The sequence below is a fragment of the Pyrgilauda ruficollis genome, unplaced genomic scaffold, assembly GCF_017590135.1.
Source record: "Pyrgilauda ruficollis isolate IOZ18807 unplaced genomic scaffold, ASM1759013v1 scaffold97, whole genome shotgun sequence".
Lineage (NCBI taxonomy): Eukaryota > Metazoa > Chordata > Aves > Passeriformes > Passeridae > Pyrgilauda > Pyrgilauda ruficollis.
The window spans coordinates 3,415,744-3,440,034 of record NW_024531821.1 but is presented as its reverse complement, the minus strand read 5'-3'; the positions used below and the strand labels follow the sequence as shown (position 1 = coordinate 3,440,034).

At 58.8% G+C, this 24,291-nt stretch overlaps 1 protein-coding gene across 1 annotated transcript; it reads right to left on the bottom strand.

The window, feature by feature from the left end:
• Nucleotides 1-1,610: 1,610 nt before the first annotated feature.
• Nucleotides 1,611-22,412, bottom strand: SH3RF2 (SH3 domain containing ring finger 2). The gene is made up of 8 exons (XM_041490000.1): nucleotides 22,041-22,412; nucleotides 10,867-11,124; nucleotides 8,907-9,218; nucleotides 6,201-6,295; nucleotides 3,986-4,156; nucleotides 3,575-3,783; nucleotides 2,704-3,065; nucleotides 1,611-1,895 (listed from the first exon to the last, which is right to left on the bottom strand). The coding sequence occupies exons 1-8, from the start codon at nucleotides 22,410-22,412 to the stop codon at nucleotides 1,611-1,613; spliced, it is 2,064 nt and encodes a 687-aa protein (XP_041345934.1).
• Nucleotides 22,413-24,291: the final 1,879 nt, after the last annotated feature.

Genomic DNA, 24,291 nt, shown 5'->3' with positions numbered 1-24,291 from the left:
TCCAGCTTAAACCTTTTAGAGCCAGTGTTTGCATTCTTAGTTCTTGGAGAGAGGGGCTGCTGGACTGAGTGCAATCCTGTTCATTTCTGGGTGTGCTGGGCTGTGTGGCTGTGTCCCAGCGACAGAGCCAGCTGCCTTCTGGTTCAGCTTTGAAAGGATGGCAGGCTCAGCACAGAGCCAGCACTTTGTCTCTCCCCCCTGTGGCATTCAGCTGTCTCTGGGGTGGCGTCGCTGAGTTGGACTCACCCTCATTTTTGCAGCCGCTGCCACCTTTTACAGCTGGGCACAGAGCTTGCTTTCAGCTTGCCGGGGTGTTTCTGCAGGAGCTGCAGTACTGACAGAGGGCACAGAGTGACAACAGATCTGTGCCTTGGAGGTTGCTGTGCCACTGAAAATCCCGCAGGCAGACCCAGCTTTCCTGCTCCGCAAACAGGAAATCTGGAAGAGGGAAGCTCCAAGGGCTGTGGCGTAGTGAATTGTTTTATCCATTCCCTCTGTGTAGTTTTAGGAAAAAATGTCCTCCTCTGAGGAGTCTCCATTGACAGTGGAGTTCCTTCCCCGGGTTTGTAGGCAGGGAACCGAGGATGGGATTTCGGGGCAGGTTTGGAGGGAGCACAGCTCCTCCTGTCAGGAGAGGGCGGCCGTGCCTGCAGCTGGGCTGGGAACTGCGAGGGATAAACCAGCAAAGGAAACCGAGCATGAAAACCAAAATCTGCTGTGCAGAGGTTTGGCGGAGAGCAGGCACAGCTGTGAGCTCTGCTGGCTTCCCTGGGATTCAAGGAGAACGCTTGGACTGGGATGAGCTGGAAGCCAGAGCTGGGGCTGCTGGGGCAGAGCGGGGTCTGGGCATGGTGAGCTCTGAGTTCTGCTCTCTCTTACACAGACAGTGTTTCATGCATCTGAAACCCATGAATCCCACTGAAGATATTTACAGCAGCCACGTCTGAGTGGGCGGGCGGTGGAGGGGCTGGAAGGAGCTCATGGGCAGGAGGTAGCTGACAGGTGACAGAGGAAAACAAGCAATGAGGAGAAGGGAGATTCAGTGCCCTCGCTGCAGAGCCTGCGTGACTGCAGTGATGGCAAAGCCCCTTCCACTGGCTCTTTGCCTTCCAAATCACCTTTTAGGCTTCTGTGTTAAAATTCCTGGGCTAAAACCATTGAGAAAAGCAAGCAAGCAACCAGCCTAACAAAAAATCTGAGTGACCCTCTCCCCTCAAAGGCAGCATGAATCACCAGCCAGGAGCTGACTGATTCTGATTTATGGTTTCTTTATCCTGAGGCAGGCAGGTAATGAGCCGGTATTAGATCTCTGCGGGCTTTCCTGCAGCCCTGAGGAGATCAAAGCGAGTGACACTCCTTCCGATACCTGCACGCTTTCTCCCCTGCCGCTGCAGGACCCGGGGAAGGTGGGTTCTGTGGAGCCCCGCACCTCTCCCCGCTCGGGCAGCCCGGGGCTCTGCGGGTTCCGCAGAGGTGCCCGCAGCTCTCGCAGGCCCCGCAGCTCCCGAGGTGCGGGCGGGCAGGAGAGCGGCCCCTGCCCGGGGGCGCTGGGGAGGATGCGGGGCTGGAGCGGAGCAGGAGCGGGGGGAAGGCAGGCGCGGGTGAGCCGCTCAGTTTGCTGAGATGCTGCTGTAGCTCTTCTTGATGGGGAAGGTCAGCTGCCCCGAGAGGTCCAGCGACAGCGCCTTGGGGTGCAGCGCCCGGCGCGGGTGCAGGGGGCTGGAGCCCAGGCGCGGCGAGTACAGCAGCAGCAGCTCGGGGCCCAGACGGGGCTCGGGCAGGAGCCCCTCGGGGCCGGGCTCGGTCCTGCTGCGGGGCAGCCTCGGCGAGGGCTGCAGGCTGTGCCGCTTGGGCGGCGGCGGGCTGTGGTTCTGGAACCTCACCGTCTTCACTTGCTGCAGCGAGAAGGGGGCCAGAGTCAGGCGGGGACTGCAGAGCCTGCCCTCCCCCCCTGCCCTGCGGAGCCGCGGGGATGTGCTGGGGGGCCGGGTCCCGCGGGGGCAGAGCAGCCCACGGCGATGCGCGGCCGGTGGCAGGGGCAGAGAGCCCGGGGAGCTGCACAGCAGGGCTGGCAGCTCGGGGAGAGCGGGCTGGGAGCGGGAGGCAGCGCAGCACCAGGAGATCCTGCCCTCGCAGAGCCGCCGGCTCTCAGCTGATGCTGAGCTGCCTGGGAGCTCTGAGGTTGGCTGGGCTCCTGGGGGCGTGTGGAACGATTTGGGCACGTCTTTGGGTACTGTGGGAAAGGGAAGCTGTCACAAGGGCAATTTTCAGAATGATTTTACCTTTATGAAATTTCTCTCTGGCTGCCAAAAAGGAAAGAAATTCCCATTCCAAATGGCTCAGCTCAAGTGACATGAGGGAGACGGGGGAGTTCTGCAAAGCTCTGCCTGACACCAGTTCTGTGGCATTGGCTCCCAAACTCACAGATTCTTGCCCAATTTATGACCTCAGAAAAGTATCGAGGTTTGCTTGTGACTGAGCTTGGTGACAGGGACAGAGCCCTGCAGCGCCCTGCCTTTCCCCAGGGCTTAATCGGAACAGCTGCGTCGGCAGCACCAATACCCGATTTCCTAAGGCATGTGTCAGTCCCAGCGATTTCTGTGGGAAGAAATTGCTGAGGATGGAGCAAAGCCCCCGGGGGTTTGGCCCTGACGCTGCCGGTTCCGGGGGATGCTCTGGGGCTCGGGCAGGTTCTGGCCGTACCTTTTCGGCGCTGTTGCGGGAGGTTTCTGGTTTCACCAGGATGGACGGCGGGGCTGATGCCGGCGGCTTCGGAGCTGCCTCGCTCTTCGCCGAGGGGTCTTTGGCGTCCAGGATCACCGAGCTGCACACGGACGGGCTTCGGCTCTCCCCTGCCCTGACCAGCAGCGCCGGTGCAGCCTCATAGGAGGAGTTCGGCCTCGCTGTCTCGTCCACGGCAGCTCCGGGGGGGACGCTGTGCGGGGCCGAGCTGACGTGCGGGTAAAGCTGGAAGTGCTGAGGTCGCCCCGCAGCCGAGGGACGCCTGAGGGAGCCGGTGATCTGCACGGGGGTCCCTGCCTGTCCTGGCCTCTGCAGGGATCCGTCTGGGGAGCAAGGACCACGGAAAGGCATTTGGTCAGGAATCCAAAATGCGCAGTTACAGCGCGGTTACAGCCCCGCACCAGCAGCCCTGCTCACAGCACGCTGTGTGCGGGGCTGCAGCTCCCAGGGGTCACCCTGCGCCCACCCCTGGGCACCGGGACCCATTTCGGTGTGAAAGCACTGACAGGGACCCCTGCCAGGGCACTGCTGCCCCCAGGAGCTGCTCCGCTGCCAGGGCTGGGAACACACGCTGGGCTCCCAAATACCCTTGGGAGTGCATTACAAAACCGCGTGTCTGGGATGAAGATAAACCTTGCGGCCTCCTTGTAAAGAATGCAACCACCGAGCTCTGCGCAAAGCTTTGCAAGGGATTTTTCCACGCTGAGTCACACCCCCTGGAATTCCCGGAGCGGCCAGAGCCGGGCCGAGCGGGGCTGAGGGACCATTAACCATTAAAGTGGGTGTGCTTTTTGGGAACGCGTCCTGCTCCCTCCCAGGCCCCAGCACTCACTCCTCCTGGCGCTGCCGCGGCCGCGGCGCAGCGGGGCCGGTGCCGGCCGGGCCGGGCCGGGCACGGGCACGGGCAGCAGCAGCGGCCGCAGCGCCCGGCTCTGCCGCGGGCCGCCCTCGGACACGCTCCCCTGCGAGGACAGCGAGGAGGTCGACAGCGTCCATGAGGTGTACAGGGCAGGCATCTTCGAGTCGGAGAGACTGGATTTCCTGTTGGAAAAGAAGGGCGAGGGCTGCCGGGTGCCATCCCACCTGGACAGGGACCCCTGGCCCTGGCCAGTTCTGGGGGGTCCCTTGTCAGTACTGGGGGGATGCCTTGCCCTGGGTACTCTGTGGAAGCAAGAGCACCCCAAGTTCTACGTGTTACCCCCTTCCCTCTCCCCGTTTTGGTTTCATGTAAGAAGTCCCAGACCTGAAGAGGGGAGCGACGTAGTTGCTGGGGAAGAGGCCGACCCTGCCGGTGACGAGGGACATGCCCCGCAGCCACCCGTCCTGCTCCTTGCCGAAGACACGGACCCCTTCTCCCCTCTGCAGCTCCAGCTCGTCTGGTCCGTGAGCCGCGTAGGAGTGGAGAGCCACGCACCTGGGGAGAGAGGGCATGAGGGGAGGCAGAACTGCCCCGGGCGGGGCGGCTGCAGCATCCCGGAGCCCCGCGGTGTGACCCTGCAGGGGGAGGATGCTGCTGGCCCTGCCTGGAGCATCCCGGAGCCCCGCGGTGTGACCCTGCAGGGGGGGATGCTGCTGGCTGTGCCTGGAGCATCCCGGAGCTCTGCGGTGTGACCCTGCAGGGGGAGAATGCTGCTGGCCCTGCCTGGAGCATCCCGGAGCTCTGTGGTGTGACCCTGCAGGGGGAGGATGCTGCTGGCCCTGCCTGGAGCATCCCGGAGCTCTGTGGTGTGACCCTGCAGGGGGAGGATGCTGCTGGCTGTGCCTGGAGCATCCCGGAGCTCTGTGGTGTGACCCTGCAGGGGGGGATGCTGCTGGCTGTGCCTGCAGCCTCCTCAGCCAGTGCTGCACCGAGCATTCGGGTGCTGCCGTTTGTGGAGAGACCTCGCAGGAGGAAACAGCCTGGCACCTCAGGCCAAAGGGGACGTGGATAAAAGAAGAGCCAGCAGGAATGGGGAACAAAGCACCCCAGGAAGTGGTTTCTGTCCCAGAAGTGCCAGCCCAGGGTGACAAATGCTGGGGGGAGGAAGCTGCTGCTCTGCACCTCACACAGCGAGTGCCCCACCAGAAACACGGATCAGGGCCTGACAAGTACCTGTCCTAAGGCAAAGTTCCTGAAAGAGCACAGTTCTGGTGTTCAAGATAGCATCAGGCAATTCTGCCTTTGCAGCCAGAGGCCTTGGATCTGCTTGCCTGGAGCATCACCAGGAGGTGTTGGAAGAGCAGGGAAGAGCACCACTCTTGCCCTGCTTTCCTTCCTCCCTCCCTGGCTCCCTGCCTCCTCCTCCTTGACTGGAACACAAGGACAGGAGTCCCAGCCTCTGGAGGCCATGGAGAATGGACAGAGCAGGAGGGAGGAGGAGGCACATGACTCCGCTCCAAGATAGTGAGGAAATCAGACTAGAAATTGATCTGAAATCCCCCCTAGACTTCTCTTTTATGATTCTGGGATTGGGACCGAGGGCTGAAGCTTTGTTCTTCTCTCTGACCCACACATGAGCACACAGCAAAACAGCAGCAAAAGAAAATGGTGTATTTCTCAAAACTTTTCCCTATCTGTTCCTTAAAGAACTTGAATTTGTCTCCAGTGTAACACATTTAATTGCACTGTTGTTTTTTCCAAGGGGAATGTGATCTGCTCCAGGAATCAATGAGTTACAGCCCAACACCCCAAGTATCAGGTGTTATTTACCAAACAACAACAGACAGGGTGTCTGGATAGTCAGGGCTGCCCCAGACCTCTCAGAAGGGTTTCTCTCTCTCCTGTTCAGCACAAGCATCTGGAGGTTTGCCCTGCTGGGCTGGTGTGTGAGGGGCTCCCTGGGCCTGGCTCAAATTATTCTACAAATTATTTTAAGGTCTTGGGAGTTCTCTTGTCCTTTGGGTTATTTGTGTGCTGGAGTCTTGGCTGGCTGGTGATGGTGTGTGTGGGTCCCAGCACAGAGCTGAGCTGTGGTGCTGCTCTGGGCACCAGGGGTGCTGAGTAAACAGCGTGTTGTGATGCTGTTGTTATTTTAGATGCTTTACTGAAGTGCCAGGGTGGTGAATCTCACCTTGATGTCATCATCATAGAGCATTATCTGCAAATTTTAACTCTGTGAAAGTTTTCAGAAATTGGATTGTTCAAAACACTGGTGGCCATGAAGGTTTCAGGATAAATAACTAGAGGCACTTAAGGAGTAATTAGTTTCTTTACACTTAAATAAAATTAAAATGTATTATCGACAAACAGGCAGAACTGTTTCTCCACAGAGACTGCAGTGAGGCAGAAAGATGCACTCAGCTGTGGTGGCAGGTCTCTGCCAGCCCTGGCTAAGGCCAGCCAGGCACATTCCTGCTTGGATCTGCACTGGGATCCGAGCTGTGCCCTGCTCTGCCTGCACCTCCTGCCTGGCAGCAGCCAGCTGTGCTGAGGCTGCAGCAAACCACACCCGTGCCCCAAAGCGTCCCAGTTTCCTTACAGGTAAGCTGGCCCGTGGTGCTGCAGGTGGGGAAGGGTCACGATGGCTGCTGGGGGCCCCAGGGGTCCTGCTGAGGGGTAGTAAGAGGTGCTGACCTGTGGGAGAAAGGAAGCAAAGAAAACAAATTATTCATCTGGTTATCAGCTCCTTTCAGCCACTGGAGGAGCAGCTAACACTTGACTGGCTTCACCCACCCTTCAAAAAACCACCAGACCTTTCAGGAAATTTAGAAGAGTCTGGAAAATTTGACTTAGAGGAAGACCAGGCAGCAAGAGGAAGACTCAGAATAACAGAGTCATTTAGGCTGGAAAAGACCTCCAGGATCATCGAGGCCCTGTGAGCGACCCCCACCTGGTCCTTCCCCACTGTACTGGCACCTGCAGAGTGGCACCAGCCACCACAGTGTCGGCTGTCCCTCGTGCCGGGCTGTCCCTTCTCTCGGGCTGTCCCTTCTCTCGGGCTGTCCCTTTTCCCGGGCTGTCCCTCCTGCAGCACAGTGTGACTCCCCGGGCTGAGCAGCTGCCAGCAGCGGCTCCCTCCGGTCCGGAGCCAGCCCTGCCCGCGCCGCGAGGCGACACGGCGGCGGAGCGCTGGCCGTGCCCTGCCGTGCCCGGGCCGGGGCAGCAGCGTGGGGACAGCGCTGCGGGGAGCGCAGGGCAGCGGAACGCCGCCGCGCTTGGATGTGGCTGGCAGCTGCGCTCCCCACCACCGGCCACAGCATCTTTAATGATGCAAGCCGGGGCTTTAATCTCATGTTCATTTCAAATCTAATTTCTAGTGGTCATGTTTGTAATGCGCTGCTGGAGCACTGGCTTGGCAAGGACCTAGGGAAACAGAAAAGTGACTCACCCGCTCTGGTGCTCTCCAGTAAATTAAATTAATTAAAACACCCCAGCAATTCCAGCTTCTGTCTCGGACCTGGAGTAGCAGGTCAGCTTCAAACCTTCTCTGCATTCCTCATTTTCTAGTCCAGGCAGGATTGGACCAGGTGCTCATAAAGTTGACTGGAAATTATAATTCTGTTTTATTAATTACCATAATGCTTGAAATTTGGATATTTGGAGCTTCTTTTTTTTTTTTTTTTTTTTCTGCATTGGAACAAAATGACAGCCTTTTGCTGTTTTTCCTGATGGAAGTGTGTTGAAATGTCCCCTTCTGGGTGGCAAGCTCCATGGTTTTCACCTCTGTGTTCCCCTGTGCCTGGGAGCAGCCATCATTTAGAGCATCCTCAAAGCTGCCTTTGCATTTGCAACATGCAGAGGGGAAAAAAGATTGGGAGAAATATTTTCGAGTCACGTACAACTGATTTCAGCACTCTTGATGATCTCCCATGAGTACCTTGCAAGTCCTTGTAAGTACAAAGGGTTTAATTCCCTGCCTCTCCCGAAATCCCTCTCTGGCTCCATCTCCCTTTCTGGCGTGTCACCGATGTGACCCCGGCTCTGCTGACACAGGCAGGTCCCTGCTGGGAGTGTCCCTGTGGCAGGGACGCCCTGCCCGTCCCACGGCGGGGCTCTGGGCACCGCGCCCGCCCGGCTCCCATCATTTATGGCTCGGGACAGCCGGGGGTGCTGGGACAGCAGCTCCCTTCCCCTGTGCAGGGCACAGCAGCAGCTCCGGGTCGGTCCGGCCAGGACTGCCAGCGCGGGGAATCAGCTGGGTTGTGCTGGGAAGAGATTCCAGCGGCGCAGAGGGAGGGCGTGGGTGCCCCGCTGCCCTCGCCCCACAGCCGCTTGCACAAGAGGCACATGCACAGACACGGCCGCCGCAGCCCTGCGGACTGGCTCTGGCTCCAGCCGAGCCCGGCTTGGCAGCCGAGGGGAAGCGGGAGCCGGAGGAGGAGGCTGGGGCAGCGCTGGGAATTCCCTTTTATGGGCCAGATGAGTCGGCCCTGCGGCCGGTGCGGGAACGGCAGGCGGGCAGGAGCCGAGGGGGGAGCTCTGCAGCCCCCGGCACAGCCCCCCGCCCGGGCTCGGCCAGGGCTGCTGCTGTCCGGGGTGCAGCCCCTGCTCCCGCGGCTCCCTGCCACCCTGGCAGTGCCCAGCCGGGCTTGGAAGGGATCCCAGCCCTGCAGCTCGGCCATTGCAGCCCAAAGCCAGAGGTGGAGAAGGAAAGCTGCATCCTGTGCAGCCCCAGAAATGGCACAGGTGCCCCTGCGAACCTCGGGCAGCAGCACTGCTGATGGGAAAAAAGCGATTTCCAACCCTTCTAAGGCCCAGCCATGACATGTCCCCTCTCTCGTTTCTGCTCTTGGCAGTGATTCACACCAAGACTTTTGGGAAAGACCCTTTTGGGGGCGAGAGAGAGGATACAGTTCCAATTGAATTATGGAACTCCTGTAGGGTTTGATTCCCCTCTGTAACCCGGGGTATCACATCCCAGCTCTCTGCAGGCTGGTGCCCAGGACACAGCGCCTGCTGGGTGCTCCTGCCTGGACACGGACTGCCAGGGGCAGGGTGACTGCTCTGAAAAGGAGCAAAGTGGAGCAACCTGCACTATGAAAGAGGTCCTAGCAATGTAAAAGCCCCTTTCCCTCCCATATCAGATATCTGTGAAGATTCTGTGCTCAGATCTCCGGTCAGAGTGGGCAGAAGGAACGAGACTTCTGCCTGGAGGGGAAGGACTCCAGCAGGTCGCTCTGTGTCCCAGCCCAGCCCCAGGCTCCGCGTGCCCCAGGATCACCCCGGGCTGGGGCTGAGCCCTTACCTGGAGCGGGGGGCTGCAGGGCGGCTCGGCTTTCTCGCTGCTCTGGGTGGGCACGCTGGGGTTGCTGGAGCTGATGAGCACGGGGGAGCTGATGTGCAGCGCGGGGCGCTCGGCGGGGGCGTGCACCATGCGGTTCAGGGTGTTGAGCGCCGTGGTGATGGAGAACTGCCGCAGGCTCTTCCGCCGCGCCTCGGGCGCCTTGGGGAACGCGGCCGGCTCCGCAGCCTTGGCCTTGGCGCGCAGGGACGCGCCCTTGGGCGGCGGGGACCAGCGGCCTTTGGCCTGCAGGAGCTGCTGGACCGCGGGGCTGGGCTGCAAGAGACAACGGGAGCACGGGGGGGTCAGAAGTTACCCCCGCACAGCCCTCCTCTGCTGCTGCCCTCTCCCTCCGGCAGCAGGGGTCGGGCGGCGTTACCTTTACCGGGTTATCTTTAAAATCTTGGGGCTCTGTCATTTCTCTCATCTGGTGTCAGTGACAAGCTCTGGGTGTAAAATTTCCGATTCAAAGCTGACAGCAAAATTAAAATTGGTTTTTAAAACTTGTGCTAAGACAAGGGGTTACTGAGGATGAGCGCTCCCCCCGACACTCTCCTTGTCCAGAGCTTTGGCTGGCAGAGGTGCCGGGAGAGCTGTACTTGATAACTCTAACTCTGGATTAGAAGGGATGTTTGGACTCGTCGCCCTTTCCCCCTCGTCTGTGCTGGCACACGTGGGGGCATCTTGCAGCTGAGGGTATGGCAGGGGCTCAGAGAGGCCCCCACTGATGGTGGCATTCCCAGCAGGATTACATCCACCCAGTTCCACCTCTGTCAGCCTGAACATTCATGGCTTGATGCTGCTTCCACTGAAAAACCCCTGGCTTGCCAAGGACTGGGCAAGTCCTTGATGAGGGAGAGGCAGGCCCTGGTTTTGCATACGGGCAGTGTTCACACAGAACTTCTTGGAAACTGCTGATCAGGGTGTTAGTAGCAAAGGGCATGTGGTGACAGCGTTTTTCACCACGATGGGTGCCAGAGGAATTAATCATGATTTACTGCTGACATTAATGAATTGCAAAACCTGAGATTCTCACCCACTCGTGGGAGGCAATGTGCTTGATGCCTGGGATGGACAGGGAGACCATGGCAGGAGAGGTACAGGTGGCTTCCAGATGTTGACATTTTACAACAGGGGCAGTTTTCTCATTTTCCCTCTCCAAAATAACGCTTAAAGCCCACAGTGTGCATGTAGGTACACACATGCCATGGCCATCCTGTCATTTCTCTGTGTGTGCAAACTGGAAATGTTTTTCTGCCTATCTAAATCCCAGGAGACACGATGAAGTGGGGCACAAACTGCATGTCAGAGCCAGGAGAGCCTTGTGTCTCCCACAGTAGCCCTGCCTTTGCCTCTCTAGAATTAATTTCTAATTCCTTGGTGGCTGTATGTGTCCCTTAACTAACTTGTGTCTCTCAATGCCAGACTTGAATAAGTCATTACTGAAGCTGAAATGATTTCATTAAATGAAAAGTCATTTAAAAAAAATATATTAGAGCTTCAAATAAGTTGTTTTGCTTGTGTCCTCCTATAAACAGTCACAAAGCAGAGCTTGCTGTAATTATGGACACTACAAGTATTAATTTTATTTCTAGGAACTGGTGCTGGTGCCATGTACACCCTGCATCTCAAGCTAAGCTGCACAGCACGATTAACGTCTGGACCAGGGCTGGCAGCGTTCTGCCGGGGAGGGGGTGGCTGGAAGGTCTCTGGGGCTGTCCTGGGCAGGGCTGGCACCGCCGCGCCCCCCGCGTCCCTGTCCCTCTGTCTCTCTGTCCCTCTGTCCCTCTGTCCCTCTGTCCCTCTGTCCCCCTGCGTGCCGCGGCGGGGCGGTGGCCGCCGGCAGCGGGGTCCGAGGGGCTGGGGGCGCCTCCGGCGGCCGAGAGGAGCTGCCGAGGGGCTGGGGGCCGTGCTGCGGGGGTACCTTGGGCAAGGTGGGGGTGTCCCGGCTCTCCGCCTTGTCCCGGCCCCGCAGCTCCAGGCTGTAGAGAGGGCGCGGCAGCGGCAGCTGCTTGATGACCTGCACGGAGCTGGCCGGGAAAACGCCGCTGGCGCCGTCGAGCTCGCCCAGGTACCAGTTCTCGTCCAGCTGCCGCAGCAGCACGATGGTGTCGCCCTTGTTGAAGCGCAGCTCGCCGGGGCTGTGCCCGCGGTACGTGTACAGCGCCCTGGCCCGCGGCACCTGCGGGGACGAGAAACAGCCCCTGCAGCTCGGCTGACACCCAGCTCCCCAAAAACACTCGTAATTCAGGAGAAAAAAAATGCGCAGGTCTAAGGCTTAAGCATGCATTTATTAGGATTAACTACCCACATCCTTCCTTGATGGGTTTTACTAATGAAGACAAGCTCCCAAATACTTATGCTAAGTTTGTATCAAGATGAAAAGCAGGCTGGACTTGTTTAAGAATATTAAGAAACAGTTAAGGCCTTAAACTAGTCTTCCCATGGGATCTTATTGCCTGCTATAAGGGCTCCTCCAACACAATATCTATTTTAATGGCCCAGGTATTTCTATTTCAGAGGGACTGGAGGTCTCAGCCATCACCCAGCTGAGCTGGTGGCTGTCACCTGCCAGGAGAACACAGCAGAGCAAGGTGAGTGCAGGTTCTGTGCTCCCGTGGCTCCATCCCTGCTGTAACACGTGTGACTGTGGTTTAATCCAGCCTTTTCCTGCGTGCTGGGAAGGGCTGGGCTCATGTTACCATTGCTGCAGTGTAATGTGACACAGAAGAGACATGGCAAACCCAGAAGAGATGCAGGGACGTTGTGATGTTGACTCTGAGCCAGGTGAAATGGCCAGGTTGCCCTAAGAGAGCTGCTGTGCTGAGCCCTGCCTGTCCCTGAGCTCTGCCTGGGGCTCTGCTGTGCCTGCAGTGAGGGCTCTGGGCAGGCTGCAGCCCCTCCTCGGGGATAACCCGAGTGCTGAGCTCCTTCTGCCCTCTCCTCGGCCCCACGTGAGCTCCTTGCTGGCCAGCTGGGCAGCTGGGTCTGTCCCTAGCTCTGGAGCCTTGGCCAGCTTTAGGCTGACGTGCCAGTGCCCAGGGACAAGGGGCGGCTCCGCTGCTCCTGCCGGGGCTCTGCATTGTCCTTCTCCTCTCTCCAGAGGCTGCCAGGTGCTGTGGCATGGTGAGGACAGTGCCCTGCAGCTTCTCCAAGCCACAGTCACCCCCTCCCACCCATCTCACAGCAGACTCCAGTGACACATTCCAGATTTCCTGCCTTTTTCTGTGCATTTCCCCAAATCCTGCTGTGTCTGTGGCCAGGGCTCAGGCAGAGCTCCTGCAGAGCTCCCTCTCTCTCAGCCCCTTTTCAGAGCTCAGGAGGTAGAAGCACGAATCTCAACGTTAGTTTCTAGAAGTGTGGGAAAGATCGAATTTCCCATGGCAATAGTTACGTTTTTGGAAAGAGGGCAACTTCCAGCATCCCCAAACCCTGATGCCTGGTAGGGAAAAGGAAGCAAGACGAGAAAAATCTCATGTACTGCTTTTACTTCAAAGTCTTTGAAATGGGAAGCAATTAGTCTAATGTTTAGTTCTAATTAAGTCATTCTCTCTCTTAATTTGTGCTCAGAGTAAACAGATGTGCTTGGCTCAGTGACACTGACAGCACATTGCTGGGAGAAAGGACACGGGCAAGGGAGGCTTGGCCAGTGCTGCTCTCACCAGAAAACCAGGATCACATCCGTGGGGGCAAACACACACCTGGACAGGTGAGCTTGCCACGAGGAGAACAGGCTGGGGACAGCAGCTCTCCTTCAGAGCCACGCTGGCACCACTGGCACGAGGAGCACAGGGCTGGCACTGCCTCAGGAGCAGCCAGAACACAAATGGGACCTTCACAAAGGGTGAACAGGGCTTGGGAAGGAGGAGCAGCAACGTCTGGGAGGTGAGGGAACAGCAGGATACAGCAGAACATTAAAGGCAGCATGAACGAGTTATGGAAATGTATTAAAAAGAAGAGAAACTCTGAAATGAAATGCATGCCTGGTGCTGACTGGGAACGGGGAGCAAGAAACAGAGTGCAGGGAGTCTGGAATATTCTTTCTTCAGCAGGGAAGGGGACGAGACAGCAGGGCAGGCTGGGACAAACACCCAAAGCCCAGGGGGACAGGAGTGTGTGGGGGCAGCTCTGGCTGAGCACAGCCCTCCACTCCATGCACGGACGGACGGCTGGATGGATGGGCTCCTTCTTCCTCTAACCACACTCACAACCTTCGGCTCTTCCCCTCCTCTTTAACCCTTTCCTCACACCTTTCTGCCCTTTCAAATCTCCCAACCCAAGTCAGCTTTTTCCAAAGTCTGTAGGTTTTGGTAATTTCAATTTTTTAAAATAAATTCAGACACTGAGCCAAAAATATCCCATCTATTTCCCAACTTCATTTAGGACGCAAACTAAGCCTTTACCTACCCACAGGCAGCAACTGAAGTGCCCTGTCACAAAATAAAGCAGCAAGCTGGGGATTTCAGAAGGACACACGTGTGTAAAACACACGTTTTTTAACGTGTTTGTAGGGTGTAGGAAAGAACACCTGACCCCTGCAGTGCCAGGCACGGTGCTGGAGCTGGGGTGGGCCAGCAGAGCCCCCGGGGTGGGCACCAGGCCAGCATCTCCCTGCTGTGGCTGCAGCTCCGAGCTGCTCTGAGCCAGGGCTGGTTTCTGCCCACTCCCGGCTGCCCCAGATCCTCTGCGAGGGATCTGTTTTGCTTTATTTAAAGTAGGTTAATTGCAAAGGCAGAAACTGGGGTGCTAATTAACCTGTGATAAAGACAAGGAGTGCCGGGGGTGGCTGAGGGCAGAGGGAGAGGCGGTCCCGGCCAGAGCGTGGCCCTGGCAGGGGGAGCAGGACCTGCTCTGCTCTGCTGGAGCCTCTCCCGCCAGCACGTCCAGGTGCTTTTCGTCAGCCCAAAGCAGCCTTTCACTCCAGCAGGGCGGCAGTGGCAGCACATTGTCCAGCCAAGGACTGCACACGTGGGCCTGTCCCTGGCTGGAGAGAAAACCTGGGAGCAGCTCTGTGACAGCTGCTGGAGGCTGCTGAAAGTTGGTGTGCAGCATTGCTGCCCAGCAGCAGAGAGAGAGAAATACAGCGAAGAACCCACTGTGGGGGTGCCTGTCACTTTCTCAGTGCCGCCTCATTTTTCCTGATTTTCCCCTCTGTTCTCCCCTCCATCATGCCTGAGTGAGACCCAGGAGCTCCATCAGGCTCTCAGAGCAGCTGAGCCCCGGGTGCCCCTTGCCTTGCCTTGGGGGAGCCCTGGGGAGAGAAGGCAGAGGGAATGCCGGGTGTGGGGCAGAGCCCCCCTGCATCAGCACCGCCTCTGGGGGAGATGCTTTTCTCTCCTTGGCCACTCTGCCAGCAGGGATGGTCATGGCAGATGCACTTCAACTCCTTGTCCCCATTCTCAGTGGATCTGAGGCCAGTAAGGGAGAAAAGATTTTATTTTTTTCACTATTTTTGGCATTTGGCATCGGTTGCGCTGGGCAGCCATCCAATGCCTTTGAGTCTCCCTCTGCACAAAACAAAGATTAAAAATACGTATATGAGTGTGAGGAAGCAAGTGGGACATCTCTTCCTAGCAGAGAAGTGCACTCTGTGGTTGTCTGAAAGGAGCTGAAATGACTGCTCACGGCTGGCAGGGGGGACCCATGAACGACCCCTGCCCTGGGCAAGGGAATCCACAAAAAGGAGAAGGAGCAGCAGCGCGTGCCACTGGCTGGGGAGGGATCACCGGCAGCAAGGCAGGAGCACAGGAAGGGGAGAGGCTGCTGCTGGCAGCTGGAGTGCCCACACCTTGTCCTTTGGCACCAGCCCAGGGAGCAGGGGTGCCAACAGCAGCCAGGGGAGGCCGAGGCCAGGAACGGGTCTGGGCTGGAGCCACCCAGCCCCGAGCCCCTGCCGCGCACAGCTCGGTGTCACACGGCTGGTGGCACCGCTGGCACCCTCCTGAGCCCCCGTGCTCGTCCTCACCAGCAGGGCCAGCAGAGGGACGGGGATGGACCCGGGAGAGCAGCACGGGACCCTTGGGACAGCTCCTCACTGTCCAGGGCTGCTGCTGCATCCTCCTGACTCTCTGCCGCTGACCTCGGGGCTGGCCCCCAGAGCCCAGCAGGACAGCGGGGACGCTGCTGGCAGGTGGGTCAGGAATGGCCTCAGACCGGCTTGCACCGGTGTTTGCCCAGCTTTGACTTTCCTGACCCGGGCAGGAATGCCCTGGAGCAGCTTCCCCCGGTGCCCGTCCTGCTGAATGCCTCTGCAGTGAACCCCAAGGGACCGGTGCCAGTCTGGGGGTCACAGGAGCTGCCCCACAGGGAGGGTGTCTCGGACCTGTGCAGGACACAGGGCAGCCCCGGGCACTGGGGATGCCTCCCCTGAGGCAGGCAGTGACTCCAGCACAGACCTGAGGGCACAGCCCTGCTCTGCTGAGCTGTGACTGGCACTGAGCCCTGGAGCTGGCTGTCACCCACCACTGACACCGAAGGACGTGCACACACTGCCTTTTTATGGAGATGATCAACAACAACTCCATCCACTCTGACTCCTGAGAGCTGCCTCCAACATCCTGCCATGACTGCCCATGTCTCCATGGCATGAATGAGCCCCATCACCTGCTTGTGTGCTCAGCTAGCACAGTTCAGGGCTCTGCAGGATCCAGGTGGATGAAAAGAGCTATTTGAATGTAAATTAATTGCCATTACAATTCTGTTTTTCTGCATTTCGGCAGAGGAGATAACTTCAGCCTTGTCACAGAGAACAAAACCTTCAAAAGTGAACTTGTCATTTCAATCTCTTCACGTAATTATATTCTGAGGATTCAGACAGTTGGGTGGTTTCTGCATTATTTCTTCCCTGAGGAGGATTGTTCCTGTCTTCCAAGCACACGTAGACTGTGTGCAGCAGGGAGAACAGAGCCAGTCCCTCCTGCTCACGTCAGCCCTGGAGCTGCCCCGTTCCCTCCGGGCCTGCCCAGAGGGGAGGCCAGCGCTGGCCACGGCTGCTGCTGGTGGCCACCGGCTCCTGAGCCAGCTGGCCATCATGGGACATGCTGGGGATGTGGATTGAATGGACTGAGCTGCTTTTGTGCTGCTCCGTCTGCAGGGCTGCAGAGGGGCTGGGAGCACCCACCCCCCGTGCCCACTCACAGCCCTGGGGCACCACGGCACCCAGGCTCCCGGCACTTCTGGCCTGGCTTTGGAATGCAAAGGTGGAATGGAGAATGGGGGAAATGATTACAGCAAACCCAGAGCAGCTTCTCTGAAGGAGAGGATGAGAGCTGCCGAGGCAGCCAGCCCCGGGAACGCCTGGCCCTGAGCTGGCAATGCCCTGAGCTGGCAATGCCCTGAGCTGGCAATGCCCTGAGCAGGCGATGCCCTGAGCAGGCGATGCCCCGAGCTGGCGATGCCCTGAGCTGGCGATGCCCCGAGCTGGCAATGCCCCGAGCAGGCGATGCCCTGAGCTAGTGATGCCCTGAGCTAGTGATGCCCCGAGCTGACGATGCCCCGAGCTGGCGATGCCCCGAGCTGGTGATGCCCTGAGCTGGGATGCCCTGAGCTGGCGATGCCCCAAGCTGGCGATGCCCTGATGCCCTGAGCTGGCGATGCCCCGAGCTGGCAATGCCCTGAGCTGGCGATGCCCTGAGCTGGCGATACCCCGAGCTGGTGATGCCCTGAGCTGGCAATGCCTGAGCTGGTGATGCCCCGAGCTGGCGATGCCCTGAGCTGGCAGTGCCTGAGCTGGCGATGCCCTGAGCTGGCGATGCCCCGAGCTGGCGATGCCCTGAGCTGGTGATGCCCCGAGCAGGCGATGCCCCGAGCTGGTGATGCCCTGAGCTGGTGATGCCCCGAGCTGGCAATGCCCTGAGCTGGCAATGCCCTGAGCTGGTGATGCCCTGATGCCCCGAGCTGGTGATGCCCCGAGCTGACGATGCCCCGCGGCTGCCAGGGGGACACAGCTGCTTCCCTTTGCCTGGGTGAACCACGGGGGACACCCGGGTGGGCAGGAGGAGCGCCCAGGGCGGGCACAGGGAGAGCAGGGACGGGGCTGGGAGAGGACAGAGAGGACGTGGCAGGGGCTCCCGGCGGGCTGGGGCTGCCCAGTGGGCACGAAAGCCTCTCTGGCTCCTGGCTGGCTGCTGCAGCATCAGAGGAGCCCTGCTGCCGTCAGCAGGCCCGGGCAGCGCTGGGCTGTGTGTCATGGCTCTAAGCTGCACGGAAAACAAAGTGTGTCAGCCCCCGGCGTGCCCAGTCATGATGCTCTGCCTCAGCAGCACGGTTCTCACAAGAGGCTGTTTACTGTGCAGGGAGGAACCGGCATCCTGCTCCCTCCCGCTGCTCCCCGGCCCTCCCTGTGCTGGAAAGGGAGTGCTGCTGTGGCTCCTCACCAGCGCTGACAGCCCTGGGCAACCTCTGCCAGTGGGCACCGGGCCTGGCACTGCAGGCTGAGACCTGGCAGCAGGGAGAGCTGTCCCGTCCCTCGGGACGCTGCTGCCCCAGCCCTGCACCTGCAGAGCTGCACGGCACGCTGCCTCCTGCCCACCCTTCCCTCCGCAGGGAAAACCACAAAGTCAGGCCAGTGCCAGCCCATGGACCCCGGGACAGTGGCCAGAGAGCAGCAGGGTGTGAGAGGGGGCACTCAGGGGTGCTCAGGGGCACTCAGACTTTGGGGCTCCCGGCTGACCCCGGCTCTGCTCAGGTGAGCTCGCAGAGGAGCCCTGCTGTGCTATTCCTGACTCGCCATCTGAGCCTGACTCATTGCCTTGGAAACAAATTAAAACACTTTTATGTGTTTGCAGCTCGGTACCTAATTTTGTAAAACCAGGGAAACTGGCTCCTGCTGCTGGCCGTGGAGGTCTTTGGGTTTCCTCAGCAGAGGTGGCACCAGGGGTGCCCTGTGCTGGCTCTGCTGCTCACACAGCTCTCAGGAGCTGCATCACCCGCCAGCCTACGCTGACCTCACTCTCTTTGAAGTAGGCAAAAGTGCTAAAACTGCATGCAGAGGGAGAAAACACACCGATGCCTGGCACAGGGTGCCAGCAGCACTGTGGGAGCAGCTCCTCGTTCTGCTGGAGTGAGACAAGCCCAGATGGGACACGGCAATGGAGCAGACTGGGGACAAATCCTTCCTCCAGAAAGGCCGTACCACCACTCAGAATTCTGTAGCCACATGAAGCATCTCCGTGTCCTGCTGAGGGGCTCTGTGAGCCCCACCCACCCCAGCAGCTGCGAGGATGCTCTGGGGGAAAGGAGCCAGCACCACGCAGGCAGAGCCCAGGCCAGGGCAGCACCCACGGGTGGTGACATCCCCAGAGCGCTCGGCCAGCCCGAGGGATGGGACACACGTTTTGGGGTCACTGCTGTGACTACACAGGAACTGCTGGGGCCTTTGGGAGGTGGGAAGGGGGTTGGCTCAGTGAGGAGGCCAGGAAACTCGCTTGCCTCTGCCAGGTGCAAACATGGAGCTTGCTTTGAACAAGACTCCGAGAAGCTCCAGCAATCCAAGTCCTGTCTGTCAAAGGCAGAAAGGAGTTGGAGATGATTCTGGAGGAGAAGAAAATACCAAGACGCAGGCACTATCTATAGACGTCCGTGTGAAGGTGGGACGTTGGAGTGCAGAGTATTTTTATCCCAATAGAGGTGTTATCTGTCTATCTCCCATGAAATGCTGGAAGGGGGTGTTGAGCACTCAGTTCATGCAAAGAGAAAATAGCCCAAGTCACAGTTAAATCTGCGTGGTCCGTGTTTTCCTAAGGCAAGCTGTCACACTCGGAACTTTTCTCCTCTGGCTCACTGTCCCATGCTCCCATGACACAGCCCAGCAGCCGGGCTCGGCGCTGGACGGGGTCTGGCCGTGTGCAGGGGTCACCCTGCCCCCCGAAGGGCCGAGGGGGGCTCCTGCACAGCTCAGCACACACGCTCTGCTCGCTCACCAGCTCACGCTGGGGCTGGGCCAGGCGAGGAGGAGCTCCAGCACAAGCTGTACCCACACCTGGCACATGCCAGGGGCGGCTCCTCGGAGTTCAAAGGCTCCAGCGTGGCTCATTTGCACATACACCTCCCAGCAAGGCCCTTTATTCTTAAATTCCAGACGGTTTATTATGTGGAGATGCTGAAAATCCAAGGTCCTCCCTGCACTGGGGCTCAGGATCTGAGGGCCTGGCCGAGGTGTGGGGGCAGCTGTGGGCAGAGCAGGGGCTGGGGGCTCGGCGTGGCCGCGGCACACACGGACGGCTCCACGTGCACAAAGCCAGCACGTGCCCACACCACGCTAGCTCGTAGGAAGTGGATTCAAAAGGGATTTAAATGCCAGCAAATAAATCGCTTGGGATGGGCTGTAATTAGAAAATTCCCTGTTTTTTAACAACTGGCTCTGGGAAATTCCTGACCGCAAAGCAGTGCCGTGTTTGTGCTAAGCCAGCAGCTCCGTGGGGGCCTGCTCCCTCCTCCTGCTCCGAAGGAGACCAGCTCTTGGCTGGCTGGGTGATGAGGGATTGATTTGATTTTTTGCCTCCATGGATGCTCATGAGCACGAAGAGCAAAGAGCTGGCAAGGAAACATCTCTGCTGAGAGAGAAACTTTGATCAAACTTGTGATGTTCTCAGCTCCAGGGAGTGAAGGGAGTTTATTCATAGAACAGCCTTGGTAAAACCAAAGGCTGGCCCCTGTCCTGGCTGGGTGGTGGCTCTGGCTGCAGGGCTGTGACAGGCACGTCAGGAGTGTTCTCTTTGTGGCACGAGGTGGTGGAGAGCAGGGGGTGATCAGCAGCCCTTGCAGCCTGGGGCAGTCTGGTTTTGGGGGGCCGTGACCTTCTGCTGCAGCAGGCACTGCAGTTCTGAGTAGCCAGGGGAGAGCTGTGGTGGGGTGAGCAGCAGGGCAGGGCAGCTGCTCTCACCACGGTTCCTGACAAAAACAACCTGCTCTGAGCTTCACAAGCACCTGGAGGTCTCTGCTTACCCAGACTCCTTCAGGTGACCCTGGAACTCAAGCACCATGGGGTAGGGTGATGACAAGTCACCCTCATCACTGTCTCATCTTGCACTGCACAGGCACTTTCAAATGTGTCCCTGCTGTGCTGGGTGACGTGCTGCTGTCACCGAGTGCCAGCTCAGGGGAGGCTCCAAATCCATTAACACCCCACTGGAGTAGCCAAAGTAACATCTGGTCCTGAATGCAGGTATTTAAAACCACTAAAACCAAAACGTGACTAATACATTGCATTCTTCACCTTGCAGCAGAGGATTCCAAAGTGTTTTATAATTAAGTAACTAATTAAGTCTAAGAGTGTTTCAGTGTAATGTGTTTTATATCCCTTCCCAGAGAGGCACAGGAGCTCAGAGGGCTGTCCCAGTGCCAGGGAGCCAGCCACAGCTCCCTCAGTGCTCACTGGCTCTGCTGATTTCCAGGAGTTTGGTCTTAAGTTGGTCCTAAAAGCTTTTGGGAGCTTTGGATGGATGGATGTTGCCTTTATATGCCAGCAGCAAGTTCCTACATGTCCTGAGAACCAGTTAAAGAAACATGAAATGAGTGAGAGAGAAGAAAGCCAGACGAGCGTACTTGTGCTCTTTTATCCAGGGCCAGGAGAGTCCAGTTGGAAAATCTACAACCTTCTCCTTGTCAGCTGGAATGCTGCCCGGGATGGCAGTGCCTGAAAGCTGTCCCTGCTGGATGGCTTGTCCCTTGCACCATGGTTTGTCCCGCAGCAGCTCCTGCAGCTCCCCGGGGGCTGGGGGGTCCCAGCAGGGCCCTGTGGAGGGAGCCCTGGCAGCCCAAGGACCTGCTGCACCCTGCCCTGGCCCTGTGCTGCAGTGTCACCCACCCTGCCCTGGTCCTGTGCCCCTCTGTCCCTTGCACCATGGTTTGTCCCGCAGCAGCTCCTGCAGCTCCCCGGGGGCTGGGGGGTCCCAGCAGGGCCCTGTGGAGGGAGCCCTGGCAGCCCAAGGACCTGCTGCACCCTGCCCTGGCCCTGTGCTGCAGGCAGGAGAGTGCTCTGGGCTGGGCAGGTCACCCACCCTGCCCTGGCTGTGCTGTGCCAGGCTTTGCTCCGGGCTGGGCAGTGTCACCCACCCTGCCCTGGCTGTGCTGTGCCAGGCAGTGCTCCGGGAAGGGGACACGGTGCCTCGGGCTCAGGCTGGCACAGGGGAACAGCAGGGAGAGGAGCTCCCGAGGGATGCCCGGTGTTGGTGTGTGACCCATCCAGATCCTCATCAGCACCACAGAGATTCCCTGGGTGCCCGTGCCAGCTCACACCCACAGCACACAGCCACGGCTGCGTGGCTCCAGCGCGGGGCACAGCACCTCTACAGCTCTGAGCAGGCTCTGGGGCTCCGCAGCCCCTTCAGCCAAGCTTTTGAGTGCCATTAAGAGGCTTTAGAGGCATTGTACGGAGCAGTTCAGGTGAGAGAAATGGAAATCCAGGAATATAATGTGGTAAAGGTGAAGCCACAAGCCTCTACCCTAAATTCCAACTAAGCCAAGCTCTTTTAACAGATCTAATATCCTGTTCTCATTACTCAAGAAAAGCTTTTGTATTGTTAAAGAAAATGATGGAACTAACTTAGAATTTTAAAATTAGCCTAGTAAATCATCCCTAGGTACAGTCATAAGTGAGTCAAATTTAACATCCTTAACTAGTGAACTTCCAAGAACTTTGGACAGAACAACAGCAGCTGCATTGGGCACCCCCCCTTCTTTTCCAGTGCGAGGAAACCGAGGTGCAGCTATGGAAATACCTTCTCCACCACTAACAGTTACAGCTCTGCAATTACTGACTTAATTGCTATCAGTCAAAAGCAGTGTACTGCCTGAAAGTCCAAGCACCTGAAATGCCCTCAAAAGCCAGAAGCGTCTGAAATCTGAGAAAAGAGCTGCTGGGAAGTTTTTGTAAGAAGGGCAGGCTGGCTTTGTCTCAGCCTGGAAGTCAATTTCTGCTGTAGTGAGCTTGAAACAGTCAAATATCACATTGAAACAGCAGCCAAATTTGCACACAAACACTCAGTCCCACTTCAAGCACCCTGCAGTGCTGCTAACAGAGGAGGTTCCTGGCTCTGGGCACACAGCAGGAACCCTTCCAAGCTCATGGGCAGAAGAAAGAACTAAGAACCTCCTTACCCCCTCCATGTGGATCCGGGGATTCGTTGCCAGCCGGTGCTGGTGCAGCTGCAGCCCCCTGGGGACCCTCCTGATGGAGGCGGGGGAGGACAGGAGCCCCGACCTCTGGACCGAGCCAAACCTGGTGACGTTTTGTCCACACCTGACTCCATCCAGGAGGCGAATGAGGAGCAGGTTGGAGGGCAGCTGCTCAATGCTGCCCAGGACCAGGGTCCTGCACTCGGGGCACCGCAGCTCCTTCTGGGATTTCAGGATCCTCTGCAGGCAGGGCTTGCAGAATGTGTGCTGGCACGGCAGCACCTTTGCTGTGGCATCGAGCTTTTCAAAGCACACGGGACACTCCAACAGGTCAAGGAGAGCCAAGTCATCCATCTTCAGTGCAGAGCCCCTTCAGCAGCGGGCCCGGGGCCATCCACACCCCACATCCACCGGAGCCGCCCGAGATGCCGTCCTGCGAGAAGCAGAGCCTGGCTGAGGCAGCAATCCTGCACGGAGGGCGAGGAGCAGGGAGCAGAGCTGCGCTGCCGGAGCGCGGAGCGCAGCCACCTACATCCAGAGCTGCGCTCCCAGCCAACTGCACCCCGCAGCCGACTCCGAATGAGTCACTCCTGACTCAGCTGGAGCGAGGGGACGGCTCCGGGCCGCGGCCGGGCTGAGCCCCGGAGCCGCGGTGCTGCTGGCCGGGCAGAGGGTCCCGGAGCCGGGCCGGGCAGGGAGCGGAGCGGGCGCTGCCCCGAGCCGAGCGCAGGGCGGGCTGCAGCGCAGGACTGGCACGGCACGGGAAAATTCACAGCTCAGGAGATGAGAGCGCCCGATAAACATCAGCCCCGAGCGGCTGGTGCTGGGCTCCGGCGGCAGCGCCGCTCGCTGCGCACACCCCTCGCCCACCCACCGCAGCCCCCGCCGCGGGGAGCGCGCCTGCCTCGGCTCGGCTCGGCTCGGCTCGGCTCTGCCCGCTCCACCGCGGCTCTGTAAAGTCCTTCAAACGCCACCGCTCGCCGAGGGTAGGTGGCGGTGCCGCGGCTGGCTCCGCAGTGCCATCCTCGCCCGGTTTGGCCGCCCCGGCTCGCTGAATCAACCCCAGCGATTATTCCTCCCACAGCCCGGAGCCGCCCGACCTGTTCGGCTCCCGGCGGGGCCGCGCCGGGCGCTCGGCTCAAGCCCGGGCCTGCAGCGGCCCCGCGGCTCAGCCGATGTGCCGAGGGCACGGGGCAGCCCGGGCACCGGGGCTGGCACGGGGCTGCTGCGGGAGCAGCGTGGGCCCGGCCCGGGCCGGACCCGGCTTCCTGCGCTCCTGCCTCGCGTTCCGGGGATGCTCACCTCGGCCCGCCTTGGACCGGGGTGCAGGGGGACCGGGACAGCGCCAGCCGGGCCGGCTGACCCTCTGCCGGGTGCCGGCACTGCGCTGCAGCAGCTCCAGCGCTCCCAGCTCCGCGCTGAGCATGGCCAGCACCTGCTCCGTGTGCCAGCCCAGCCCAGTGAGACCTGAGCCCAGCACAGCCAGAGGGGTCCGAGGGGCCCCTTCCTGCCCCGCGAGGCACTGGCTTCGGCAAGGGAGGCCAGGGACCATCCCGGTACCTGTAATTTGCATTCCCTTTATCAGCTGAATTCCTGTCTCGGGTCTGCCTGTCCGCACATACTGATGGATTGCCTGAGGAGGGCAGGAGGGGCAGTTAAGGCCCAAGACCATTTTCCTTACAAACCTTGCTGTGTTTCAGCCCTGTGTTTTCAACATAAGAGTGCTACACATGTTAGAGAACAAGACTGTAAATCCAAAGATGCCTCAGATAATGCAGTCAGGCTGCAGCCATCCCTGCCCTACTCTCAGGAATCTTCAGAAGTACAGTGTGGAAAGGGTTAATGTGTTTTTCCAAAAGTTATCCCCCCAGATCATGATTATATCAAAACAAAATATTTCTGTATTTCTGTAAAATAGTGGCCATTTAGCTGAACTAAAATGTTGACAAACATCTTCAGGATAATGCCAGGAGCCAATGACCCCACTCTGTTTCATCTCAAGTTTCCTTTTGCTTTGGTGCTGCTCTGCAGCCTGTCCTGTGGTGCTGAGTGCTGGGCTGGTGGGGTGCACACTGGAAAAGAGTGAAGCTGCAAGCAACAGCAGCTCCTCTGCCAGTGGTTTGAAATGTGATGCCTGCCATAAACTCTACTGAAAACAAAGGTGGTGAGGGTTGTTTTTCTTTTCTACATATTCTTCCCTATTTGTGCTCTGTGATTAGCACTCAGTTTGTAT